Source organism: Melanotaenia boesemani, chromosome 1 (assembly GCF_017639745.1).
Source record: "Melanotaenia boesemani isolate fMelBoe1 chromosome 1, fMelBoe1.pri, whole genome shotgun sequence".
Lineage (NCBI taxonomy): Eukaryota > Metazoa > Chordata > Actinopteri > Atheriniformes > Melanotaeniidae > Melanotaenia > Melanotaenia boesemani.
Window position 1 is genome coordinate 27,310,710 of NC_055682.1, and position 24,396 is coordinate 27,335,105.

A 24,396-nucleotide genomic window follows, 5' to 3' on the forward strand; every position below is an offset into this window, starting at 1 on the left:
TGTCTCATCATGATAAAAGTGAAACATGCCAAAGCAATCAAAACTAAAATTTGCCTTTTCCATTTTCTTCCAGAAATGCATTTTCCCACATCCCATTATTGTAGCCTTGGCCTCAGATTTTGAGCATAATATCAATATTCTTGCACCCATGCAAACAAAAGCTGAAGGAGATGGCTAGGTGCCGCTGATAAAATTTGTCTGACTATTATAGATGCCAGATCAAAATAGCAAACCAATTTTTTAATAAAAAGAATTTTTCTTGGAGTTAATGCTCTGATATATATATATGCTTTTTACTTCCATGCTTGCAGATTCATAAGTATTAGATTATTAGATTTAATTCACATATAATTGTCAAATAAGTTGCAATCTGTTAGTTATTCAGTTTGCCAGCAAAAGTCAACTAATCAACCAAATAAACAGTCTCTATGACTGATCCCTAGGCTGAGCCCACAAAGGTTGTATTAAAGCAGCTGTTCTTGTTTTTTCTACTTATCAAAGCAGCAGTCAGCCACACAGCAGAACCCCTGGAGTTCAATTAACCAGTAAGCAGAGCTCTTCCCTACGCTGCCGAAGACACTCTTATCTCATCGCTTACTCTATCAGACACAATGTCTCCAGCTGAAAAATTATCAGTGATGTTGAAAAAGATGTGTAACTGCTTTTGTGTGTCCAAGATGTAGGCTGTGTCTACATGAGAGGCACAGAAACAGCTGTCAAGATAGCAAGAAGCATGGATTTAAAAAAAAAAAAAAATGTGGCGGTGAATGGATTTTTTTTTTCACCCACAGTCAGATCATTTTCATTTTCCTCATGGCCTTATGCAAAGGGTTTATGAAAGACATCATTCATGCACCTTCATATGTAGATCTGCAGTGATTCAGCTGACTATCAGGGTATAGAAGACAAGCAAATGCTGTATGTGACTATGTGGTTTCATCTCAGTGTGTATTTGACTGTTTACAAAACAGCAGCTCATCAAAAATTGAAATGCCATTTAGACAAAATTATAACCCAGTTTTAGAAAAGACTAAAAGGAAAACTTTGAGCCCTGATGTAAGTTTTTTTTTTTTTTCTTTGCTTGTCCCATCTAGGGTGAGACCAAGGTGCTGAAGCTGAAAAATTTAAGACCCAAGGACTTCGCTGATTACACCTGCCAGGTGTCTGTCCGTAATGTTTGTGGCATCCAAGATAAGTCAGTCACCTTCAGGCTCACAAACAACACAAGTAAGTTTTTGTTTTCTTTACTTTTAAGAAAGACAAACAAATGCTTGATGTGCCACAATCACAAGCATGCATAATTCAGGGGTATTTTCTTTAAATGTCTTCCTTTGATTATTTTGCTCCTCTACTCATTCTTTAAAACTTTCATCTGACTTATCCCTGCACACTTGCTGTGTCTTTCTTCAGGAATCTCTCCTATTCTTCCTCTCATTGCTCAGATGCCTTCCATCTTTACTTCAACAGGGAACAGCATTCTCCTTTCATCCTCTCATTTTCTCACCTTCTCCAATATTTTCTCTCTGCGCTCCTTTTCTGGGCACTTTTTTTTTCTTTAGCTTTTGATTCTCCGCTAAAATGTGCTATCAGTGTCTCTATCTTCTCGCCTGCCTTCCCTGCATGCCACGTTGTCTGCCTGTCTAGTTTTTCTGTTGCTGAGAGCTCATCTCGGGGCCGTCAGCTGTAATTCAGTTGTCACGCTCCCTGTTATCTTCAATTCTCTGTGCACCGCTCTGTCCATCTACGCCACCGCCCAGCAACTCTGTTTCTTACGACAACATTGTTGCCGTTGACAACCCTGTCAGGTTTGTAACGGTCAGACTGATACATCACAAGAGAAAGGCCCATGCTAGTCTAGTGCAGTATTATTTAGAATATGTTCTACTGTTTCTTTCTCCCTCTCTTATGATACATGTTAACTTGAAATGTAAATAGTTAAATATTGTTTGGAAGGGAATTATTGGAGTACTTGTTAAAGCCATGCTTTATGTTAAATATGATGGCAGTGTTTTTTTTTTTTTGTTTTTGTTTTTGGCTACATGATGGTAAGAGGACTGTTTGTGGCTTTTTTTGGGCATAATTCTGTCTTTCTCAAAGCCCTGCATAAGAAAGCATTCCAAATGTGAGAAAAAAGTGAACTTGTAATGATTTCTATAAGAAACAACTCTATAAATGCATTCCAATATATCAAATATAATGTCTTTAAACCTGTAAACTTGTTGTGAGAATAAAAGATTAAGACTCCCTTTAAGCAATGATTCAACGTTATAAGTAAAGCCCTATTTTAGATGAAAAGGTCTGTCCCACACTGTTTTTTTTCTTTCTCATCAGTAGCAGCAACCAACATGCCTTGATTTTGATCAAAGGTAACACATTCTGCCAGCTAGCGCCTCTAAAGCTCTGTAGTTTAAATACGCAGCTCATTAATTGCATCCATAAAAAAGTGAAGCATTTAAACAGCAAGTCTTGTCATTATCAAGGTATCCAGGAGGGATGTGGACACTCCAGGGAGTCCCTGATAGTGTGATTGTGAACAAGATATACTAAGGCTCAAGACAGAAAAATGCACTTTATGTTGATATGTCACACACACAATAAAAAGTAAAGTCCACGACTTTTTAAAAGCCTGACATTCAAGAAAGTGTTTCAGTTGGACAATAAAATCTCTGGGAGATAAGACACCAAGTTTCCTGGGAGTCTGCTAAATAAGCTTAAGTTAGAAAAATAGAACAATAAAGCCAGACAGCAGCATAAAACACCTCAAATAAACAAACTCTGATAATGTCAAGAGAAGACACAGAAATACAGAGCATGCAAGAGGAGACTGTAAATGAATCCCATTTTTTAATGTTAATTATCAGTACTGAAATCTACAGGTGGGGGAAGAAAAACAGTCTAAGGCTTCTGCTGTGTGTGATAGGTGTTCTTCACTCTGAGTGCCGTAGTCTTTCTCTCCTTCTCTTGAGCTCCTGCAGTTGAAATCAATTGCATCCCGGCTGTGCAGTCAACACACGCACAAAAACACACAAATACACAACAACCACAACAAAAATCATCTTCCTGGCATCAGGGCTCACAGACTTGCCAAAACAGCCAATCTGTCTGGACCTCACAACAGACGGGTGGAAAACACACATTGTCTATGTGTTTATGTGTATGTGAGTCCGATGTCTGTCAACAAAAGAAATCCAGACAAGGTGCAAATTGAAGCTGGTTAGCCTCACTGATTAGTGTTTGTTTCTTATTGCTACACAGCTGTTCTGTTCCAGTCACTTGAATTACTTGCATTGCGTGTGTGGAAATGCTCTTACTATCACTCTTAAAAATAGCCCTGAGTTCTACTGTTCTTTTTCTTCGATTTGACTTCACCAAAAGTTTAAGTGATCGCCATCACGATCATGCAGGATATTTTTCCCACCACATTTCTTCCTGGAAGATAATGGTTCCCCACGATCCTTTTTTAAATAATGTTAGACTGTTACTAACCTAATTTAAGTAGTTTGTGCAATCTCTTTAAATGTTTTCTGTGCTTGATGCATGCCAATCATTTGACCCTTCTTAAACATCTTTTCTTTTTTTGTGACTTTGGCCAGGCAGTGGCACACATTAATGACAAATTCACTATGATGTCTCAACTAATCAACTTAATTAGCCTCACCAGTTGACTTTTTTTTTTAAATGCCCATCCCAAACATATATATACCACAACAGTCTTAGATTTGAATCTTTGAGATAATGTAGTGTGAAAACAAACAGGGGAAACATTTTCAAACAAGTGAAAATATCATGTTGCTATGTCAGAAAAATCTCAAAATTCAGATGTCCTAAATACCAATAAACTAACCAAAGAAACAAACAAGGGAAACACTGAATACATAAATTAGACAGACAATTATAAAACTGATAGAGAACAGAGGATACAAAAAAACAGGAAGAGAAACAGATGGCCATTGACACAGAGAGCATAAAAAAGGAAAACAAACAGTTGCTCTTTTTTATCCTCTAAAATATATTTTTCTAATGAGCATATTGTTTTGTTCCCCACTGTGTTCCATGTTTGTCCTTGTAGCCTCAGTCCCTGCTTAGATTAGATTCATCCAATGAGGTCACGCCATCATGTCTGATTCACCGCACTGGGACAAGAGGATTGATTGATTTTTATTTCATAATCCCACCCTGGGATTTGAGTATCGGACTTCCGCCCTCCAGTAACTGCTGCCAGTGACCAAATCCTCTTTCCTTTCCTCTCATATAAAGGAACATGGGGCAAAGCTGTGGAGCCTTTCATCTTATTTAACCTGGTGGAGTGCAGGGGTGGAGGGGATAATAGAACAGGAGCAGGATACAAGGAGGAATGTTAAATCATAGATAAAACTACTACCTCAAGTCAATGCTGTTTTTTAGTTTTTGTTATTGAGACTAGATGAATAATGTCTGTTAGAAAATGTGGAGGATGTCTCAGTAATGTGTAGCAGACTGCTCCATTGTCATTAGCATACTAGTCGGGTAGCATAGACAAGTACCTTTGCTTTAAGGTTGATTAATTTTAAAGTGAGAATGTTTGAAGTATTTGTAAGTTTCCTTACCTACAGGATGCAGCTGATCAGCTTTGGCTGATAATTCTGTTGGTCCATCCCAAAACATCTACAACACAGTAATTATGAGCGACACTTGCCAACATAATTGTTCTTTAGTTGGTCAAATAGTGACACAGTAAATAACTGTCTTACATAAATTTATCCAAAGTAAATATCCCTATATTTAGTGTTTGCTCACACAGTTTTGACCATTTGATGGTGTAGATTGTTGTAGCTGGCAGAAATATTTTCTTTTATGGATTTCTTAAAAAAGCTCTCAGCTTAGTTCAGAATTGCTCTTTGATTCTTTAAACTGTCCAAACTGTTCAAACTCAGTTTACTGCAGGTAAGATACAGAGATGTTCATATGTGGTATGTATGTATATTTCTTCATAGAATCTGTAATTATAAGCTCATAGTGTTTCCATTGAAAGCACAAACACCAATGGCTGAAACTCCAGACTGGAGACAAAAAAGCAGGCTGGGAGTATTTCTAAGTATGAGCACATGCTACCACCTTCTTGCCGTTTTTTAGACCCCACACTCGCCGCTTACTCCCCTTTAATTTAAAAAGTAACTCAGTTAGGTAACTTAATAACTCAGTTGAAGTTCCATACCTCATACCTCATGTTGTATATCGGTGCTGTCGGGCGTAAATCTCCTATGTTCAAAACTGTTATTTTTCAAGAAATGAATAAAACTGTATGGTTTTTGTAATAATAGGACACAATGTCATCAAACTTGGTATTGTGTTTTACACCATATATATTTGGTTAAATACTTATAAAACTACAGACAGACATAAAGGGTGACTAATAGTACTGATTTATGAAGGAAAAAAGCAATCACAAATTTTGGACATAGGAGGTTTGTGCCCAACAGCAACAATATTTAAATGTTTTCAAGGCAATTTCGGTCACATAGACTGAACATTGTATCTTAGGAAGGCTGATAGATTTTAATCAAATTTAACTCATACAATTACCTCATCAAAGATCAACAAGCCATCCAACTGATGTGATCATACTTATGATTTCGTCATACCCTTAAATACTTAATGTTCATGACATCAAATATGACACTAATGGTCATGACGGCAACCTGTAAAGTACTACCATGACAAGCTGCATAAGAAAAATTTGCCTTTGTAAGTGCTTCCACATTAGAGCAGACATTGTTGTCAAGTGTATCTCTTAAAAAGCCACAAAGTCCTATTGAGGAGGAAAGAGAGGTGGTTGGATGGAATGGCTGTATTGTGAGATATAAGATTGAGACCAACATACAGTGCGTTTCATCCGTAACACCACAACCCTACGCCATAAGACTTTTCATTGCATGGTTGAGTTTAGTCAAAAACATTACTTTGTTAGAATTAATCATGATTTCAGGCAAAACACAATCTTTCTGCAACTTGATCACCATCATTTCTATATATATATATATAGAAAAGCACATGTTGATACATTGTTTTATTGATTATGGCGACTCTTACTGTAGTATACCTGTGTAATAATATCACAATGCTACATGTACCACATATAATGAAGAGTCAAATCCTGCAAGCCTTGTGAAAAGATCAGTGAGCTATCAGCAGCAGTCTTGTGTGCGGTTTAACTTCTGATAGGATATTGCAATGCATCTCTGCGGTCAGTTTTATGTAAGACTATAAACCATGCTTGAGTGAGGTTATGTGAGAAAAACAATCAGGAAAATAAAAGCAGACATAAGACTAAGAGACAACACAATATCTAATATCTTTCAAAACAACAACCATCGATTTAAAGTTACTATTTGTTCATCCAATAATTCATGTACATATTTGTTCTAAACATTTCTGTAGAGATGCATGGTTTTGACCTCCATCAGCGATTATTACAACATCCAGTTCCTCATCAGTTCCAAATCCAGTCAATCCTGCAGATCACAGTGATAACCCTTCCACAGGCAAGAAATGTGTTGCTTTAATAAATTTTAGTGAAATCAGTGGTTGTGGCTTCAAAGCTTCAAAGTGGCTCTGATAATATGTCTGCTCTGCACTTTAAAAACTGTCTGCTTTCCTGTAATTTTCAAATGAACTTTGAGTGATCAGTCCCTTTGCAATAAAGGTTAGGTTCATATTCAGAGTTTTATTCAGAAGTTGCAGCTTTATTGAAATGGCAGATACTGATGATTTTAATCATTTTAAGATTTAAGGGTCAAACATAAATTTTAAAACGCATTCTGATGAAACGACCTAGCTTCAGATTCAACAGTTCAAATTGTTTGGCCATTAAAATGCTTAGCACAAGCAAGGTTTTCTCTGTATTTAATAAATCAATCAGTCAAATGTGTTTTCATGCATACTGTATGAACAACTACAGTAAATGTAGACCTTTTATGTTATCTAAAATAATTATTGTACTGTATTTAAATCAACACCCTAATGTTCCCTAATACTTGAGTACACCATTCAAGTGTGGGTGTACATATAATTACTTATATTACTGGCTCAGTCTTTTACAGGTGTGAAGACCAAACATGACCTAGATAGCAGATAATGTCCCAAATATAGTCTATGACTGAGGCTTATTTGTAACCTACATTAGACCCTGAAAGACAGGACTGACTCAATTAGTTTAGCTTCCTAAAGTCAGCCACAGATCAAACAAACATACAGTAGCTCCTTTGGTCCACTCCTGGACTGTTTACTGTCTATCATAGCTGTAACAGAGCCCAATGTCCATTTGTGGGAATACATGTGATTTTTGTTTGCCTTTTTCATGGTTTACCATTATGCCAAACAAGGATTGGTCCCAAGATGGTACACTTTCTAGAGGGTTTTCACTTCACCTTTGGGAGAACCACCAGTCAAAATTCACTTCTTCTCACCAAGGTTGATTTCTAAACTTCATGGCCCACCATGACACTGAGGATAAGCACTGATAAAGGTGTATGGACACGTATGTGCCCTCAAATGCAGATTTAAATTCTTCATAGTTTTTAGTTGGGGTCTATTTGTTTATTTATTTATTTATTTTTTTGCTTTCAGGCTTTGTGTTAAAAATTTTATGACTTTTTTTGCTCATATTTATGTAGACATATAAAAAAACATCTCAAGGCTGTGAAAACTTTCAAGCACTGCTGAACACTTCTTCTCAGCTCTATCTAAACCTCTTAGCTGTTATTTCCAGATGATTTCCCTCCACCATTAACCATTTTGCATTCACCACATAGATGACTTATACCTCAAATAGGTTACACAGCATGTCAGTTATAAAGGAAGTGAGCCATAGAGTGAACAAAAATACAGAAAGAAGGAAGGATGACACCCAGACACAAAGAGAAAGAAAGGTAAAAAGATACACTGGTGACAAACTGACACAGAAAAAGGACAGAGAGAAAGCGTGAGCATGGAAAAGGGAAGCATTTGTTACCTGGTTGTAAACCGCTGTGCTGCACATAAATCCCATTACTTTGGATAGAGCGCTGGCTGATCTCACCGTTAACGTCTCCCACGCATCCCCAGGAAATAGAAGCTATAATTCTCAAATTTTCAATTCTTTCACTTTGCCTTACTCTCCCCCCTTCATCATACAGTGTCTCTTCTGTACAATTTTACTCTTTGGATTACTTGTTTAGATGATTTATTGTTTTTGTTTCTAGTTTGTTTTGCAGATTAGTTGCAGATTTTTTTATCGGTAAATTTTCAAGTGATAGGGATTTAGCCAGGTGTTTATTACAAAGACATTTATACAGTTAGTCCCAGAAGTATTTGTACAATAACTCAATTTTCATTATTTGGGCTCTGCATGCCACCACACTGAAATAGAATAAAACAACTGAAATTTAATTGAAAGGCAGACTTTCAAGAGGTTGAACAAAAATATCCTGTAAACCAACCTGCACGTATCCTCATTTTTGAGGCTCAAAAGTAGTTGGACAATCTCCATTACTGTAAAGAAATGTTTATTTATACTACTTTGTTTAGAATCCTTTGCAGGCAATGCCTGAAGTGCCGGGTTTCCTCCTTTAGGATCCTTTGCTTGACCTTTACTGCAACTGTCTTTAGTTGTTGCTTGTTTGTGTCTTTCTCTCTGAAATTCATGGTCAGTTAGGTTAAGATCTGAGGACCGACTCAGCCGCTGCAGAATAGTCCACTTTTTTGCCTCAAAAAACTCCAGAAAGTAAATCCCTATAACTTTAGATTTTATCCAGCTGCTTTTGTCTGCTGTCATATCATATATAATCACCAGTTAGCCAGAGTCATTGGAAGCCATATATGCTTTCACCATCTAACTGCCTCCACCATGTATTACAGAAGATGTAGTGTACTTTGGATTATGAGCCATTTCAACCCTTATCCATACATTCTTCTTCCTATGCTATATACTAGAATGATGGGAGGAATACTTTCTTCCTCCAGTCATTCTGGTCTAGGTTGATCTTAGTTTTATCTGTCCAAAGAATGCTGTTCCAGAACTAAGCTGGCTTCTTTTTGATTGTTTTTGGTAAAGTATAACATGGACTTTATATTTTTGGGCCCATTTAATGGTTTGTACCTTGTGGTGGACCCTCTGTATTTGCCCTCTTTATTTTATTTCTCTTTATTAAAGGCTTAGATAGTGATACACTGGCTTCCTGGAGAATGTTCTTCTTTTGGGTGAATGTTGTGAAGGGCTTTTTCATCACTATGGAAATGATCCTGCAAACATCCACCTCCATTGTCTTCCATGAACGTCCAGACCTTTTTGAGTTCCCAGGCTCATGAGCATACCTTATTTCTCACAGAGTGCACAAAACTATTTTGTCATTCCTAACATCTCTACTATCTCTCTGATGGATTTCTTCTTTTTTTTTAACTAAAAGATAACTTATTTCACAACCATCGTGAGCTTCTTTGACTTCATATTATTGGCCACGCATACATAAGCGTTTTAATTCCCCTTTAACTCTCAATCCAACTTAAATCTGCTTTAAAATGACCTTGTAAACACCTAATTACTAATTAAATTACCCATTCCCAATTAAACTTAAATATGAATTAAGAAGCTGTTTTTTCCATGGTTTTAAATCATGTACGTTTATTTCACTTTAAATTAATTCTGGTTGTTCTGCGCATGCTCGTTCTCTTGTCCTGTCCCGATGATGCACATACAGTACTCTATCTCCCTTCTCCTCCTTAGCTGACGAAAGTAAAGTAGTATGCTAGTGTTGAGCTGCTGCTTCACAACTAGAATCAAAGCGAAAATGGTTCTTAGTGAAAAATAATAATAATAATATATAGTAAATAATAAATAAAATGAACATTCTGTGTGAACTTTATTTTGGAATTACTATTTCCATGTAAATGGGAAGGAGAATACTTTAACTCAGAATTATTTAATTATGAATTATTATTCCGAATTAAAAAACACCACGTAACTGTGGCCATTGTAGGTTCACATTAATAGCTTCCAAATGCAAAAGCCGCATCTGAAATCAACTCCAGACCTTTTACCTGCTTGACTGATGATGGATTAAAAAGAGAATAGCCCATGAAACATGGAAAAGCTTTAAAGTTAACTGTCCAGTTACTTTTAGTCCTTTGGAAAAAATATTTATTTCTTAAACCTTTCCTCCAATTTTGATGTGAATACCCTCACATTAAAGCTGAGTCTGCACTTTAAACATATTGATTAGTTAACTGTATCTTAAATATGTTTTAGTAAACAGCTAAAATAACTAAAGTTGTTAGTGTCCAAATATATATGGACTTGACTGTATATTAAAATATGATATTCATCCATCCGTCCATCCATCTGTGCATGGATTCATCATTTTTCCAAACTACTTTATCTGTTTCATGGTTGTGGTCACACCAGGAGGAATAAAAATCCTCAGACCTTCCAGTCTCCAATTACTTCCTTCAGATATAATTTTTCAGTTCCAAGACCACACGCTTCATTGCATCTGAAAAATGTATTTTGTAATTAATTATTTCAAGTTAAATGTTCTGCCATTTCTTAATCTGCCTGTTTGTCTATTGTCTATTACAATATTCAAAGGTAGACAGAACGTGTTTTTTTTTTTTTCTGCAAGTCTTGCAAGGGTTGCAAATACTTCATGTCTCGAATGAACTCGGGAAAATCACTTAGCAGGCAAATAGTATCTTTAAATGTCACCTTATAAATGTTATCATCCTTTATGACCACACACAGGTCTTGACATGTCATTATGCTTTAAATTTTTTTAACAAGAAGAGAATACACCAAGAACAACACTTCCTGTGTGGGCTGTTTTCAATACTTAGAAAGCCCTGTGGGTTTACTTTCCATGTTCTGTGATTTGATAAAATGGGAGTAGACAGAGCTATTTAAGCACTGATTGCAGCTGCTGCGTGAAATTTCTTGTCAGGTTCAGAGGCCTCACCAGCGAAGTTAACTAAAGAGATATCCCATTAGTGTTTTGTGTTTCTGCGTGCACATTGTTTTGTACATCCATGCACTGGTGAAAAAAAAAAAGGATCTTTAAGCTAGTTTGTTGAGCCTCTGTGCACCTCTTTCATTATGGCAATACTAATCTGTTCAAAAAGAGATTAGATCAGAGAATGGACTGCATAAAGTCTATCAGAGGAATGAATTGCTTCCTGGAGTCTGTTGTGTTAGTCTCTCAACAAGGATTAACTATCATTCCCAGGTTCATAAAAGCCTGGATTGTCCTTCATTTGTTCTTTGGAGCCTTATCGTAAGTTATTCCAAAATTCATCTCAATTGTAATAATATCAAAATAAAAAAAAGCATATCTGATTTTTACTCCTTCAGAAAAATTAAAACATTTTTATTTAAATCCTCAAAAACACATAATTGGGGGGTTTATTATCTGAAAGTTTCTAAACAAAAACATGTTTGTCCAAAAAGTGCATAACTAAAGCTTGACAACACTGTAAAAGTCAAAGTCTAAACTGATGGTCTCATTTCAGAACAATATCATCAATTTCATTGGGATAAATTACGATCTAGTAAACACATTTTTAATTTGTAGATTTGTAAATTTGTAATTTCGTTGCACTTTTTCCACTGACAATAAAGTTCTATTCAGATAGACATTTTAGTATTTTATTATATATATTTTTATGCAAGTAATGCTAAGCATGAAACAGGTTACAAATATTGAAAGATTTTGTCATGTTTTAGTTCTCCTGGACTACCTTTGGCTTGCTTATTTTTTTGGAAATGTAATTTTATGGCTGCAAGCACAGTGAGCTAATTATAATAATCTACCTTACAAATTAGCATCGGGGTCACAAACAACTGACTTTCAGATAATCAGGGGGACACATAATTTATTAACAACATAAGCACAACTTATTTATATACAATAAAATATACTTAAAGTCATTACCCTGGTTACTTATTTATATATATAAATATATAAAAACTTTTCCCTTACCCTCCCAATCTCTCATCTTCCCTGGGTAGGCTGGGTGGCTGTTCATCTCAAGTTCAGGTCCTCTACTTGGACAAACGTGAGGGTCCTGCGCAGTATCTTAGCTGCTCCTAGGACTTCACTGTTTTGGATGGAGATGTCTGATGTTTCTCCAGGTATCTGTTGGAGCCACTTCTCCATTGTTGGGGACACGGCCCCCAGTGCTTCAATGACCACTTATACTACTCTTGCCTCCACCTTCCAGTTTTTCTCTGGGTTTTCTTTGAGTCCTTGGTATTTATCCAGTTTCTCGTGTTCCTTCTTCCTGATATTTCCGACATTGGGGATGGCTACATCTATATATGTATAGTTCTGACTGTTGTGGCTTTTTTCTTTGGATTTAATTAACTAATTCTCCTCCTCAGCAGAATCAAACCATGAAGTGAGGACTTCCACTGTATATATATAGTTATATATATAACTATATATATATATATATATATATAATTAGAGGTGGGAGTTCAACGCATTTATAATGATTAATTAGTTACAGATAAATTTATGTGTTAAAAAAATTAACACATTTAATCACAGTTTATTTTCGAAACAAAGCGGAACATTTGTTAGTGCTCAATTTTTATCGATTCGTTTAATCGTTTACTTCTCAATGAGCAGCGTTTCTGCAGGCCCCTCCCCCGTCCGTTAGCGCTCACAGCTGCAGTCAGGGCAGCAGATGTTCATCTCTCTGCTCTATGGCCAGACGGAGAATCAAATGTGCAAAGCTGATCCCATCCTTCCATACCATCAGATATTAATTAAATTAAATTAAACATTTAAAAACTTAAAAGTACTGAAAATGGTATTTTACCTTTAGGTCTGTTAAATTTTGGGCCAGGGACATTTTCTATTCATTTTTCTACTGTTTTTAATTAAGATTCAATTAAATGCATTTTTTTCACACATTACTATAACTTGTGTTTACATTATTAATGTCTGTATTTGATTCAGTCATCCACTAATATTCATTTAAAAAAAAGAATGTTGGTTTTTGGGGTGTATTCTTCTGCAATTAAAATCCAATTAATCAAGATTAATAAATTGTAAAGCCTGTAATTAATAATATATATACATATATATAAAATGTCTTTAATTTAAAAAAAAAGACAAAAGTTTAAGTAAATTCTTACTTTTGCAAGTAAAGAAGAAAACACTGAGTTTGTCTAATTTATCACAGCTTTTTCCTGATAGCCAATAATTAACATAACCTACATTCAGCCTTTATTTCTTAAATAAATAGATAAATCTTCCATCTGAAAATCTTTGCCTCAAATCATTGTTTGAGGCACAAGGTCTGGTGTTTATTTAACTTGTGACAGTTGCTTGCAGAGACTGTTGCTGTAAACCCACATGATCCAGCTGAAAGAGTTTACATTCTGTCCACGGATACTTTCTGTGTAAAGACATAATAAAAGAAACCCTACTGATAAGAATAAGAAAAAAAAAAACAAAAAGAACTAAAAAGAACTTGGATATCTACAGTCGACAACAGTGATGGATCAGCTCAGGATTCTTTCCCTGGTAAAGAAAAACTCCTTCACAACATCCAGACAAGTGAAAAACACTCCCAGAGGAATGTGAATCTTTATCCAAGCCAGCAGAGCAGACTTCACAAGAACAAAGAACAAATACGCTTCACCACCAAAGTGCAACCTATTCAAAAGCTTCGAAAACAGAAAGGCCAGAATAGACTTTGGGAAATACAAACAAACAAAACAACAACAACAACAAAACATTCAAGGGACAAATAAAATAAAGATTAAAATATTTTAGTAAGATAAAAAAAATAAAAAAGAAATATGGAAAACATATTGGAGCTACTCATGATTGGTGTTTGGTAGCAACACGTTACTGGTAATGCATTACTGTAACGCTGTTACTTTTGTCAGTAACTAATACTCTAATGCATTACTCTAAAGTAACCCAGTTACCATTACCCTATGGTGTGTTTGTCCATTGCTAACTACATTAATACATCTCGCCAGCAGCTGTGAGCTTCTTCCTGTTTACAGGACCTGTTTTTTCTGTGAAGTAGCTTGTAAATATCATCATTCGCGAGTTGAGGCTTCCTCTGCTGTCCTTGTAAAGCCCTCCTGATTCTCCCACAGCTGTCCACAAAGCAATAACCCCTGGATGCAGAATGGAAACAAGAGTATTTCATTTCCTTGGTTACCGCGGGTATCCAAACCAGCACACCCCTACCCAATTAGCACACGCAACATTTGCAAAAAACAGGTTAAGACAGTTTTCCTTCTTTTGTTTTTACATCGTCAAAGACAACATTTGACTGGACGGCCCTTCAGTGTACAGATGGACAATGACCTAAAACAGACTGCTGAAACAGCCCTTGAGTTTCTGTAAGCTGAGTCATGGAATATTATAATGACCATGTCAGTCTGAAAACAAAATGCATTAAATTAGCTAAGGTCAAGACAGAAGACAGAAAACTCTGATAAACAGAAACTGAAGAGAGCTGCAGTGCAGGTCTGGTAAAACATCAGAGAGAATACCATTCTTTGGCAATATCAGCAAGATTTGTGGGCAAAAAAACAAACAACAACAAAAAAAAACAAACAATATTAATAAAACAATATTTGGACCCCTGTCATGCTAAAGAGCCGGGCAGTACAACCATAGGTTAGTAATTCATGGCCAGTGAAGAACTTTCAGAGGAGAAACTGGGGCTAGACTTTTTATACTGTAGTTGACAAGAGAGGTGGAAACCTTTCTATTCTCCTACACACACACACACACACACACAAAAAAGAAAAAGTACGATTGTGTAAGGCACTCGAGGGATTTACAGAGGTGACGTTATGGTCACAAGCTCATTCTTTTCAAGGTTAACTTTCTATCACCCCATTATGCCTGGTGGCAAGACATGCAAAACCTCATTACAAGATGTTGCAGACAGAATTACTGTCATGTCAGATTCAGATTTAACTAAGCAGTATTTAGTAGTTTTTGATAAATCAAAAATCCTGACAGCCAATAGCCAACATTTTGTCAGTTCTTTTGTTCCATCTACCTCCTCCTTTCTTTCTTTTTTCCTTTTTTGTCAAGTCTCTAACATCATTTGAACACATTGATACTTAAGATACAATTAGTCCATGATGATTTTTAATCTCTGAAAAATTCTGACTTCAGGGAAGCAAAGCGAAACAAAACAACAAACAAAGCAAAGAAGCACCAAATAAACAGGTGGACAATAAGTTACTGAAAACCTAATAAACCACAATTACATGTTAAAATATGGGGATGTCGAATGATTTGTAAAATTAGATGCCAGGGCTTCCACTTCAAATTTACATGTTAAAAAAAAGGAAATTTTAAGCGAGCATACAAATCTCCATCTCCAGTTTTAATAAAGTCATTGATAAGATTCCAGAAACTATTTACTTTGCTAAAATACTGGTGCAGACACTTTACATTCTTCCTATAAATTTCTGACTTTTTCCACTTTTAACATCAGTATTCACCAATCCTTGAAATTGTGAAACTGAAGAAAAAAAAATCTAATTCTTTTTCCAGTGAACCACTGCACAGAGATCAGGATTTTCATTTTACTCACCTCTTTTTGTCTTTATCTCTTTCCTCAGCTCCCCCGATGATCCGACTGTCAGTCAACGACACTGTGGTGGTGGATCCTGGGCAGGATGTGATCCTGACCTGTGAGGTGATTGCAGGTTTCCCACAGCCCGCTGTGACGTGGTCGCGTTACCCCAACCCTCTTCCCCTCAGTGCCCAGGTTCGAGGGCCATCACTGATTTTGCGAGCTGTCACACCAGCTGATGCGGGTTTCTACAACTGCACAGCTGTCAACAATGTGGGCAACCCTGCTCGCAAGAATGTCAATCTTGTTGTCAGGAGTAAGTAAAACACATCTGTGTTAGTTGCTGGATGAGAAAAGGATTATAGATGGTAGATTTACTGGTGAATGTGGTGTTTTCACATAGGCTGCGTGGGCTACCCACTGGTAGATCTGTGTGCAAAATGTTAGGTTCACACTACAACTAGATTTCTTTGTGTTCATGGAGTCCCAAAAGAGCTAAGCATCTGAAATTGGGGGGGGGGGGGGGGGGGGGGGGGGGCAAAAAATACATCTGTATGTAAGTCTTTTGGAATTCTGAAAATCTAGATCAGGGTAAATGTTGAAAGTTTCCAACTATTCATACCTTTGAAAAATAAAAAAATAGCCATGTGCTGCTTATTGAAGGCTACATCTTTATTAAGATTTTCACAAAGTTCAAGTTATGTCCTTCCAGCTTAGGTTTCCTATCCACCCATTTTAAAACTAGAAATTATTTACACACAGTATGTCATTTTTTGTTAAATCCTCATTGGTGACAAAGCAGCCCTTGCGCTCTTTATTCTCTGGCTGCAATTTGTGATTGTGCACATTTATTAGCAGGTGAGTCTGTGTGCCATATGGGAAGAGCACCTGATCCATCATTTCAGTGAGCTGATGAGAATCTTGTCAGAATAGACAGGTTAAGTATTGCTCTTTTTGTAATTTCCCTGTCATTAAAGCCGAAACCCTCTATTCTCCCTCCCCCCTCCTGGCTATTTTTAGCCACTTTAATCATCTTTATTCACTCCAATTAGTTAGAATGGAGTGAAAGCAATTAGTGACAGTCTCCTCTGTTAGTTAACACTGTGGAGAACGTATGCTGGATGGGTTTCTCCTGTTAGCTTAATGGGCCTGAACACATTTTCACACCAGCGCAGGTGGTAAGACGCTGAAAGAGGCACACACTCCAAGTTAGTGAGTGTTTGCAGCAGAAATCTCTATGTAAGCAGAAGACGTGCAAATAGATACACATGCAGCCATGCACTTATGTTCCCATAAATTTAAAGGATATTGATTTTTCTTACATATATTTTGAGGAGACTCATTCTAACCTCATCCTATACCCTAACCTTAATATGTGTCTTTATTAAATTAATGTTCAACATTAACTGCAGTCCCTTTTTTTTATTCCAGTGATAAGGAGAAGTGCATTAAATGCGACTGTGTAGACAGATTTATGCCTCAGACACCTGCGTAATCCTTGAGTCATACAGGCAAACATACACTAATCGCATGAAGTTGCAGGCTCTTGTAAACCATATGGTCACAGTCATATATCAATGACTCCACCCAAGTATCATGTTAACTAGCTGTAAAGAAGTTTAGATCAAGCTCTCCTCTCCTCCTTGCTGCCTGTCTCTCCTTTTCGTAGGGAAAGTTAGAGCTGTTTTGTATTCAACATGGAAATCAGTTGGGAAAACGCAGCCTTTGAAACAGAAAATTAAATGTGACAGTGTGAGAGTTACTCTTTGTCCTTGATTTTGTTTCCCCCCCGTCTTTATCCCCCTGTTATTTTATTCTGTATCTGGCTCCTTTTGTCTTATCCTCCTTCACAATTTGCTTCTTCCTCTTTCTCTCATTCTTTCATCTCCAATTTCCTTTTTTCTTTGGTTTCCTTTTTGTCACGCTGCCCCCTCTTTATTCCTCACACAGTGTCGCACATCTCATCTACTGCTCTGTATTTGCCACATTTGCCTTCTTCTATCTTCTTCTCTCAAATTTGTTGCTTTTTTTTACTCCTTAAACACTCTTGTGGTGATGTAATTCCAAAATAGGCTCTTTTAAATTTTCCATAATATTTATCTGTTTTATTTTGCGTTTGTTCCAAACTTTGGGAAAGAAAACAACCCAAAAACATCAGCATAGGAAGCAATTGTCCATTCATAACTTTTATTCAGCTTATCTGAGGTCGGGTCACAGAAACAACAAGTCAAGGAGGGCAACCCAGATGCAAGATATGTCAGGAAAATCTCCAACAGGAGATGACCGGGAGGCATCCTGATCAGATGCCTGAACCACCTCCGCTGACTCCTTTCCACCTACACCAGATGTGACCTGATAGTTCGAACTGAGCCTAGCCACTTTCTGAAAGAAGCTCATTTCACCCACTTGTGTCTGTGATCTCATTCTTTGGGTCACTACCAAAATCCAGTAACCATTGGTGAGAGTTGGAACGTAGATAGAGCAGCAAATCGAAAGCTTTGTTTTTTGGCTCAGCTCTCTCTTTACAACAATGGAGTGACCTCATTACTGCTGAGAAAGCCCCGGTTTGTCCCTCCATTTCTTGGTCCATCCTACATCACTTCTACTTAAAATCCTCAATTGATGCAACGACTCATTCCCAAGCCGGAGGGAGCACTCCATCCTTTTCCACTTAAGAAACCATAGCCTTCCCCAGATACCCCCACCACTTCACACGCAGCAATGACATGCCTCAGTCCTGCCGATAGAAGTGCATCATTTAAAAAAGTAGGATTAGAATAAAACTTTGTTGTCTTTGCAACAAAAGTGCAACAATATATATATATATATATATATATATATATATATATATATTTATATATATATATAATGAAATTCATTATTGTATATGGATTATAATTTTAACTGAGACTTAACTTAAAGTTTTTATAGTGCAGAATTTGAAATGACACACAACTCAAGTAAATATATGAGGTAAAAATATTATGCAACATGACTCAGCATGTTATTACTACACTCTTTGATGAGAACAAGCTGTTCAGGCTGTCCTTTACCAGTGAGGCCAATGTGTCTAACTGCAATGCATGGGAGGATATCATTATATTTCATCCTATGTTTACATTAAAATTACATCAAATGAATTTATGCTGAATACATGATAATATGGTGCAGAGCTCACTCCATACACAGCCAAACAGATTCCACATGCATTACTGAGACAGTTTAGACATCATTTCCTCGCACAATATTAACTGATGGGCTGAATCAGTTAATTGAATTGAATTAGTTACTCATGGTTACACGTTTAAACTATTTTGAACTGATGTCAGCAGACAGACTCTGTAACACAATAATCAATTTTATTGGGCAGTTTCTGTCATGCCTACCATACAGTTGTCCTTTTGAAGATGGGATGATCCAGAAGATAAGAAGAAATTAAACATTATTATCTGTTAAGCAAATATTATTGGACTACTTTAGCCAGGACTGTCCAGATCTATTTGTATTCTTGTTGTTTTTGGGATAATGCTTCACAAAATGCCATATATAAGTAATTATCTTTTTTTTTCTCTCTTTTCTCCTTCACTTTGCTCCCACATCACACAGCAATGAGCAACCTGACCTTCCAAATTACGCCAGACTCTAACAAGGACAGTGAGACTATCCAAATGGGTCGTGAGCTTAAACTGTCATGCCACGTTGATGCCACCCCTCAAGACAAAGTCAACTACACCTGGTACAAGAATGGTGCACTAGTCTTCAACTCAGATAGTCTGTTATTACTGCGCAGTGACCCAGACATGGCACCTGGCACCAGTAGCTTGGAAATAGTGGAAATGAAGTTTAGAGACCTGGCTACCTACAGCTGTATGGCAAACTTCCCAGGCAGCAGAGTTCCAGAGCTCCGAGTGGACATCAACATCTCCCAGAACAGTGGTAAGGCTTTACTTTTTTTTTTCTTTTTTCTCTTTTTTTTCCCCCATTTCCTTTTTTTTCAATTTAAAAACATGGTTGAAAATGCATACATTTGTAAACCAGTAGCATTGTCCACCACAATGTAAACACACTTTATGCAGGGAAATGGGATAATTTAGGGTCCCCCCCAAAAAAAACAATTATTAGATAAAAATCCATGAAAATAAAAAATCCATGAAAATTCTTAATTGTTCTTCGTTTGAGTATCTATGAGCATGTTTTGGTGTTATTCTTTTTTTCTCATCTGGCATGAACAAGAAAAATATCAGTAGCTACATCACTGTCCAACAGAGCATGGGAAGGGTTAAATAGATTACAGGGGTATTCTGTTTCTCAAGTGAGGTAATACAAGTACTCAGAAGGGGGACCAAGAAAAGAACCACATTTTTGCTACCATGCTAATTTCGCATAGGATTTGACGGGCAGTGTGCCCCACTTTCAACATGTGTGACACAAGAACAGATCTGGAGTGGCAGAGTGAGATTATGTGCTCTCCATATGTTTGCTCTTCCCTGTGTGAAACAGAATTACAACAGCTGTAAGTTGGGCATCATTCTATGATGACACATCCCCAACATGCTGCTAAATTGCTCCCTACTCACCCTGAAGTAGAACTGGAAGTAGTCATTTTCCAAGTGCAGATCTGAATAAACCTAACTTCTCCACACTCCTGTCTTGCACTGTGTGATTACGAACCTTCACTCTTCGTCTCCTCCTGAGTAACTGTAAGGACTTTACTTGGAAAACTTGACAAATCTGCGGCTATGAAAAGTTTAGCTATTTCTTGGATAACTTTTTAGTTGCCTTGCAGCTGGTGTGTGTGCACGCTAAGATATTTTTTATTACACCCTCTGAGACAGTTTTAATATGTTCTGATTTTAAATAAAATTTTGGAATTGCCCTAAAAACATCAATGCCAGTTACTGCCCAACTATGCCCAAAGTTTTTTAATTGTCTTGCATACAAACGTTTAAGTCAATGGTATTACTGAGTATTACTCTAAATAAGTAGAGCTTTAGAATATTTGATATTTACTCAGTTAAAAAAAAGAAATAAAAAATTTCTCCACTTACCAATTTTTGTAGGCTAAAATTGCAATAAAATTGAATGAAGAGGCTTGTTTATGTTTTGAAGTAGGAATCATACTTTAGCATTTTCTCACTTTACCTTTCCTCCTTTCCAGTATCTCCTCCAGTGCTGTCAGTTCCACCAGAGCTTCAGATTGTAAGCGTGCGTGAGGGAGGGAATGCTGAGCTGGCCTGCCTGGTAATAGATGGTAAACCCCGTCCTCCAATTCTGTGGTCACGGATGGAAAAGGACCTGCTAATGCCTTCAGGGAAGCCCATGGAAGAGACACCTGATGGACGCTTGAGGCTAAAGAACGTCAGCCGTGACATGATGGGGGTGTATCGGTGTCAGACAGCTCCATACAATGGCCTCAACATCAAGCGCAGAGAAGCCCAAGTCCAATTGAATGTCCAATGTGAGTGTAAAACACATTATTTTCACCTGAGTACTCAACACATCAACTTACAGCAAATCTAAGATAAAGCAGAAAGCAGGCGTTAAACTCTTTGAGAGTACGTATTTGATGTAAATAAAGAATAAGGTTATGGCTGATTAAATGTATTTAATTATAATTGTAAGTATGTTTTGTGTACTAATAAAATAATGGTATGACATTTTAATGATCCCAGGAAGTAGCAGCAGTAACTGTAATGATATCAAATGTTTGATGAAAAGCTATATAAATCAAACTGTAACAAAGGTACATATAATTGAATCTCAGAAGTATTAATAGAAGCAATATTTAAAATCAAGGACTATATGCAAAGATTATTAGAGCCAGAAACTATTTACAGCAAACTATGTAGCTGTGGCATATTTCTCTGTAAAAATTGGTTGCCTTGATGATCCTAAAAAGCCACACAGCTTTTCAGTATTGGAAAGTTATCACTTCTTTTATAACAAGACTTTCATCTTTTTATCCTTTACTAAAGACATAAACTTCACACAGTGCATAAACCTATGCTCTCCAAAGATAGATAAGAAATACGTGTTCATATAAAGAGTGGAAAAGGGCTGAGTGTTATAAAACGACTTAAAGACTGTTTTCTCTTAACCCATCCACTCCCCCTCTGTGAGCACTCCATGGGTATCTTAATACAGTAAAACACCACATTACTTTAAAACCTTCTTTTACTCACCTCTGCAGTATACTTGAATTTAGGCAACTGTTTAACTTCTGAACAACTTTTTTTCTTTTTAATCCTTGTTTTTGGATATCATCTGAGAGGAGAAACGAATGCAATTGACGCTACTAAGAATATTATTCAGTGTCCATTTTATTGCTTCCCTGCATAACAGTGTGTCTCTATTGATTAGTGTTTAGTTTATTCCTAAATAATGTCTAAATACAAATATAGCTTCATTGAACTTTATTTATAAGAAAAGCCCAACTTTTGGATCTAGATGTAAAGACAGCAGCAACATTTGAGCTACAATAATATGATCTTAGTGTGAGAATCGAAAGACAGCCACGATGGAAAAGCTGAGTTCAGCCTTCAAGTTGCAGTTTAAGGAGGGATGCATGCAGGGAGTTTAACAAGGTGCTAAATCAAAAATAAAGACACACGTTGGCCAACAGAGAGAAGCCAAAAACAAGAAAAAACAATGTTGAAAAAATACAGTAATTTCATTGTTGTTTCATGTATTTGGTCATCTAGAAACACTGATTCTGTTCATACATCAAGCTTTCTTTTGTACAGAATCAGCCACAAATTAAATGTTACAATAACTCAGTTCAAACCCTAAATTTGAAAGTTGCACTATTGTCATGTGATCATACTGACATAAATGATAAATACATGCTGAAACGTCCTCTCCACTGCATGAAGTATTTACAGAGCTTGCTAATGCAGGGGGTTGGGAGGCCAACACTCTGCAAGCACTGCTGTCTACACTAGGCCAACTCTGATTAATGGTGCAGGTGGCCACCCCACTATGGACAGAGAAAGAAACAGAGCGGTGAGACAGATGCACGAGCAAGACTGAGAGAAATGAGGTTAAGGAGAACTTGCAAGTGGGATTCCAGGTTAGGGGTGGAAGGAAGACGGAGGGCATGACAGGGTACAAACCAAAAGTAAGAAAAACAACATAGATGTGAACTAAATTCTCTATGACCATAACCATGAAATGCGTGAAAAGCCAGATCTCTCCTATTTTTGTTTTGCTGTCCTGAGCCCTCATCTTTTGTCCCCAGCTTATTTTCCACTTCCTTGTTCACCATGCATCCTTCCCTTCCTTGCTTGGTCTTTGTTTTTCTTCCCTAGAGAAGTGGATGTTCTTCCTCATTGCTATTCTCATCATCATCATCCATCAGCTAACTGCTGGCCATGAGAGAAGCCCTCTCTCTGTCTTGTCATTCTCTTTCTGCATCCTGCATCCTTTCATCCGCTCCACGCCTCCCATACTCAATCACTGACTTCTCTCACTTTCACACCACACCTTCTCTATCATTTGTCTTCCTCATTGTTGTCTTCTTTAAGAGCTTTTTCCTTCTCCCTTCATCCCACCTAACTCCCCACCCCACCACTCCTCGTTCTCCACCTCATGTAAATTGATTTTCTCTCTGTGTACTGTAAATGTTTGGCTTGGTCAGTGTTGCATTCCTGGATGGAATCCATTTTGTATTCAATAAGACAGATAGCAACGGTGTGTTTACATGGATTATGGTGTTCTGACTATGAAACATTGCAGTGTAACACTGTGAGCCGAATGAGAAGGAAATGAATGCAAAACAAAGCTCTGGAGAATTTAAAAAGTCAAGCTAGAAAATGAAGTAACCCTGCAGAGAAAGTATAACATATAGCATGGAAACTTTTGTAAATCTTGTAGTGAATAGTCAGGGCCAGGTACGGGACTGTAATAATAAATTGTCCATCACATTATAGTGGGGTTGGAATGATTTATAAACTGCTCACAAACAAGTTCACAACTTACCTCCTTATCTTTTCCCTTTTTTTTCTATAAACATGTGGGGCCACTGTTGCAGTTTGTCTGCTTTTCTTTATCCTTCCCACTTGTTTCTAGTCAGTGGTATGCATAAGCATGTCAGTAATTACGAGCAAGGTGTGTGACCATACACTAATCAGTTCAAATGGTTATTAAGCCCTTTGACCACCCACACATCACTCTCATATGTCACGTTATGGCTGCAGTAAGCACATATAAAGTGGTTCCAAAAGGTCAAGGAGACTTGGTGATGAGCACTACATAGTATTTTAGTTATTTATTTATATTAAAGACAAGATGGTGGGAAGCCGTTTGGATTTTGCATCGTTATACTGAGAGACTTGACTAAAATCCAACGTGCCAACTGCTGGATGGTTTACAGACTTCTTAGCATTCAGGTGCTCACCCATGTTCCTCGGACTGGAGTGCAAGCACAGAATGATAAACTGATTTCAAACAGGAATTTGGTCTGGCTGTGTGTACCTGTCTATACAGTAGAAAAAAAATAATTTAAAAATAGAAGTTATATTCATAGTCACTACAGATATACTTTCACAACCACTTCAGATTTTTAGCTATATAGGCTTTATGCTCGGATGAGATTCAGCTTTCAAGCTGTAACATCTAAAACTAAGAAGGATGAGGAGTCATTTCCCACTTTAAAAAATATATTAAGTTCTCAGCCATGTAAACTTAACTTATAGTAAGTTAGATAAAAAAAAAATAAAAAAAACTATTGCAACTATACAAAAATAACAGTAAATTAAATTAAGACAGGCTGGTCTCACCAAAAATAATGTTTTGGGAATCCTTCACACCAGGGGCTATACCTACCTA

General features: G+C 37.0%; 1 protein-coding gene across 5 annotated transcripts in view; it reads left to right on the top strand.

The window, feature by feature from the left end:
- LOC121640410 (MAM domain-containing glycosylphosphatidylinositol anchor protein 1) overlaps window positions 1–24,396 on the top strand; it is a 322,158-nt gene that overhangs the window by 128,669 nt on the left and 169,093 nt on the right. For all 5 annotated transcript variants that reach the window (XM_041986155.1, XM_041986145.1, XM_041986128.1 and 2 more), the window contains 4 exons: window positions 1,095–1,227; window positions 15,617–15,886; window positions 19,177–19,506; window positions 20,729–21,028. In XM_041986155.1, the coding sequence (XP_041842089.1) occupies window positions 1,095–1,227; window positions 15,617–15,886; window positions 19,177–19,506; window positions 20,729–21,028 (1,033 nt within the window). The remainder of the gene's footprint in view (window positions 1–1,094; window positions 1,228–15,616; window positions 15,887–19,176; window positions 19,507–20,728; window positions 21,029–24,396) is intronic.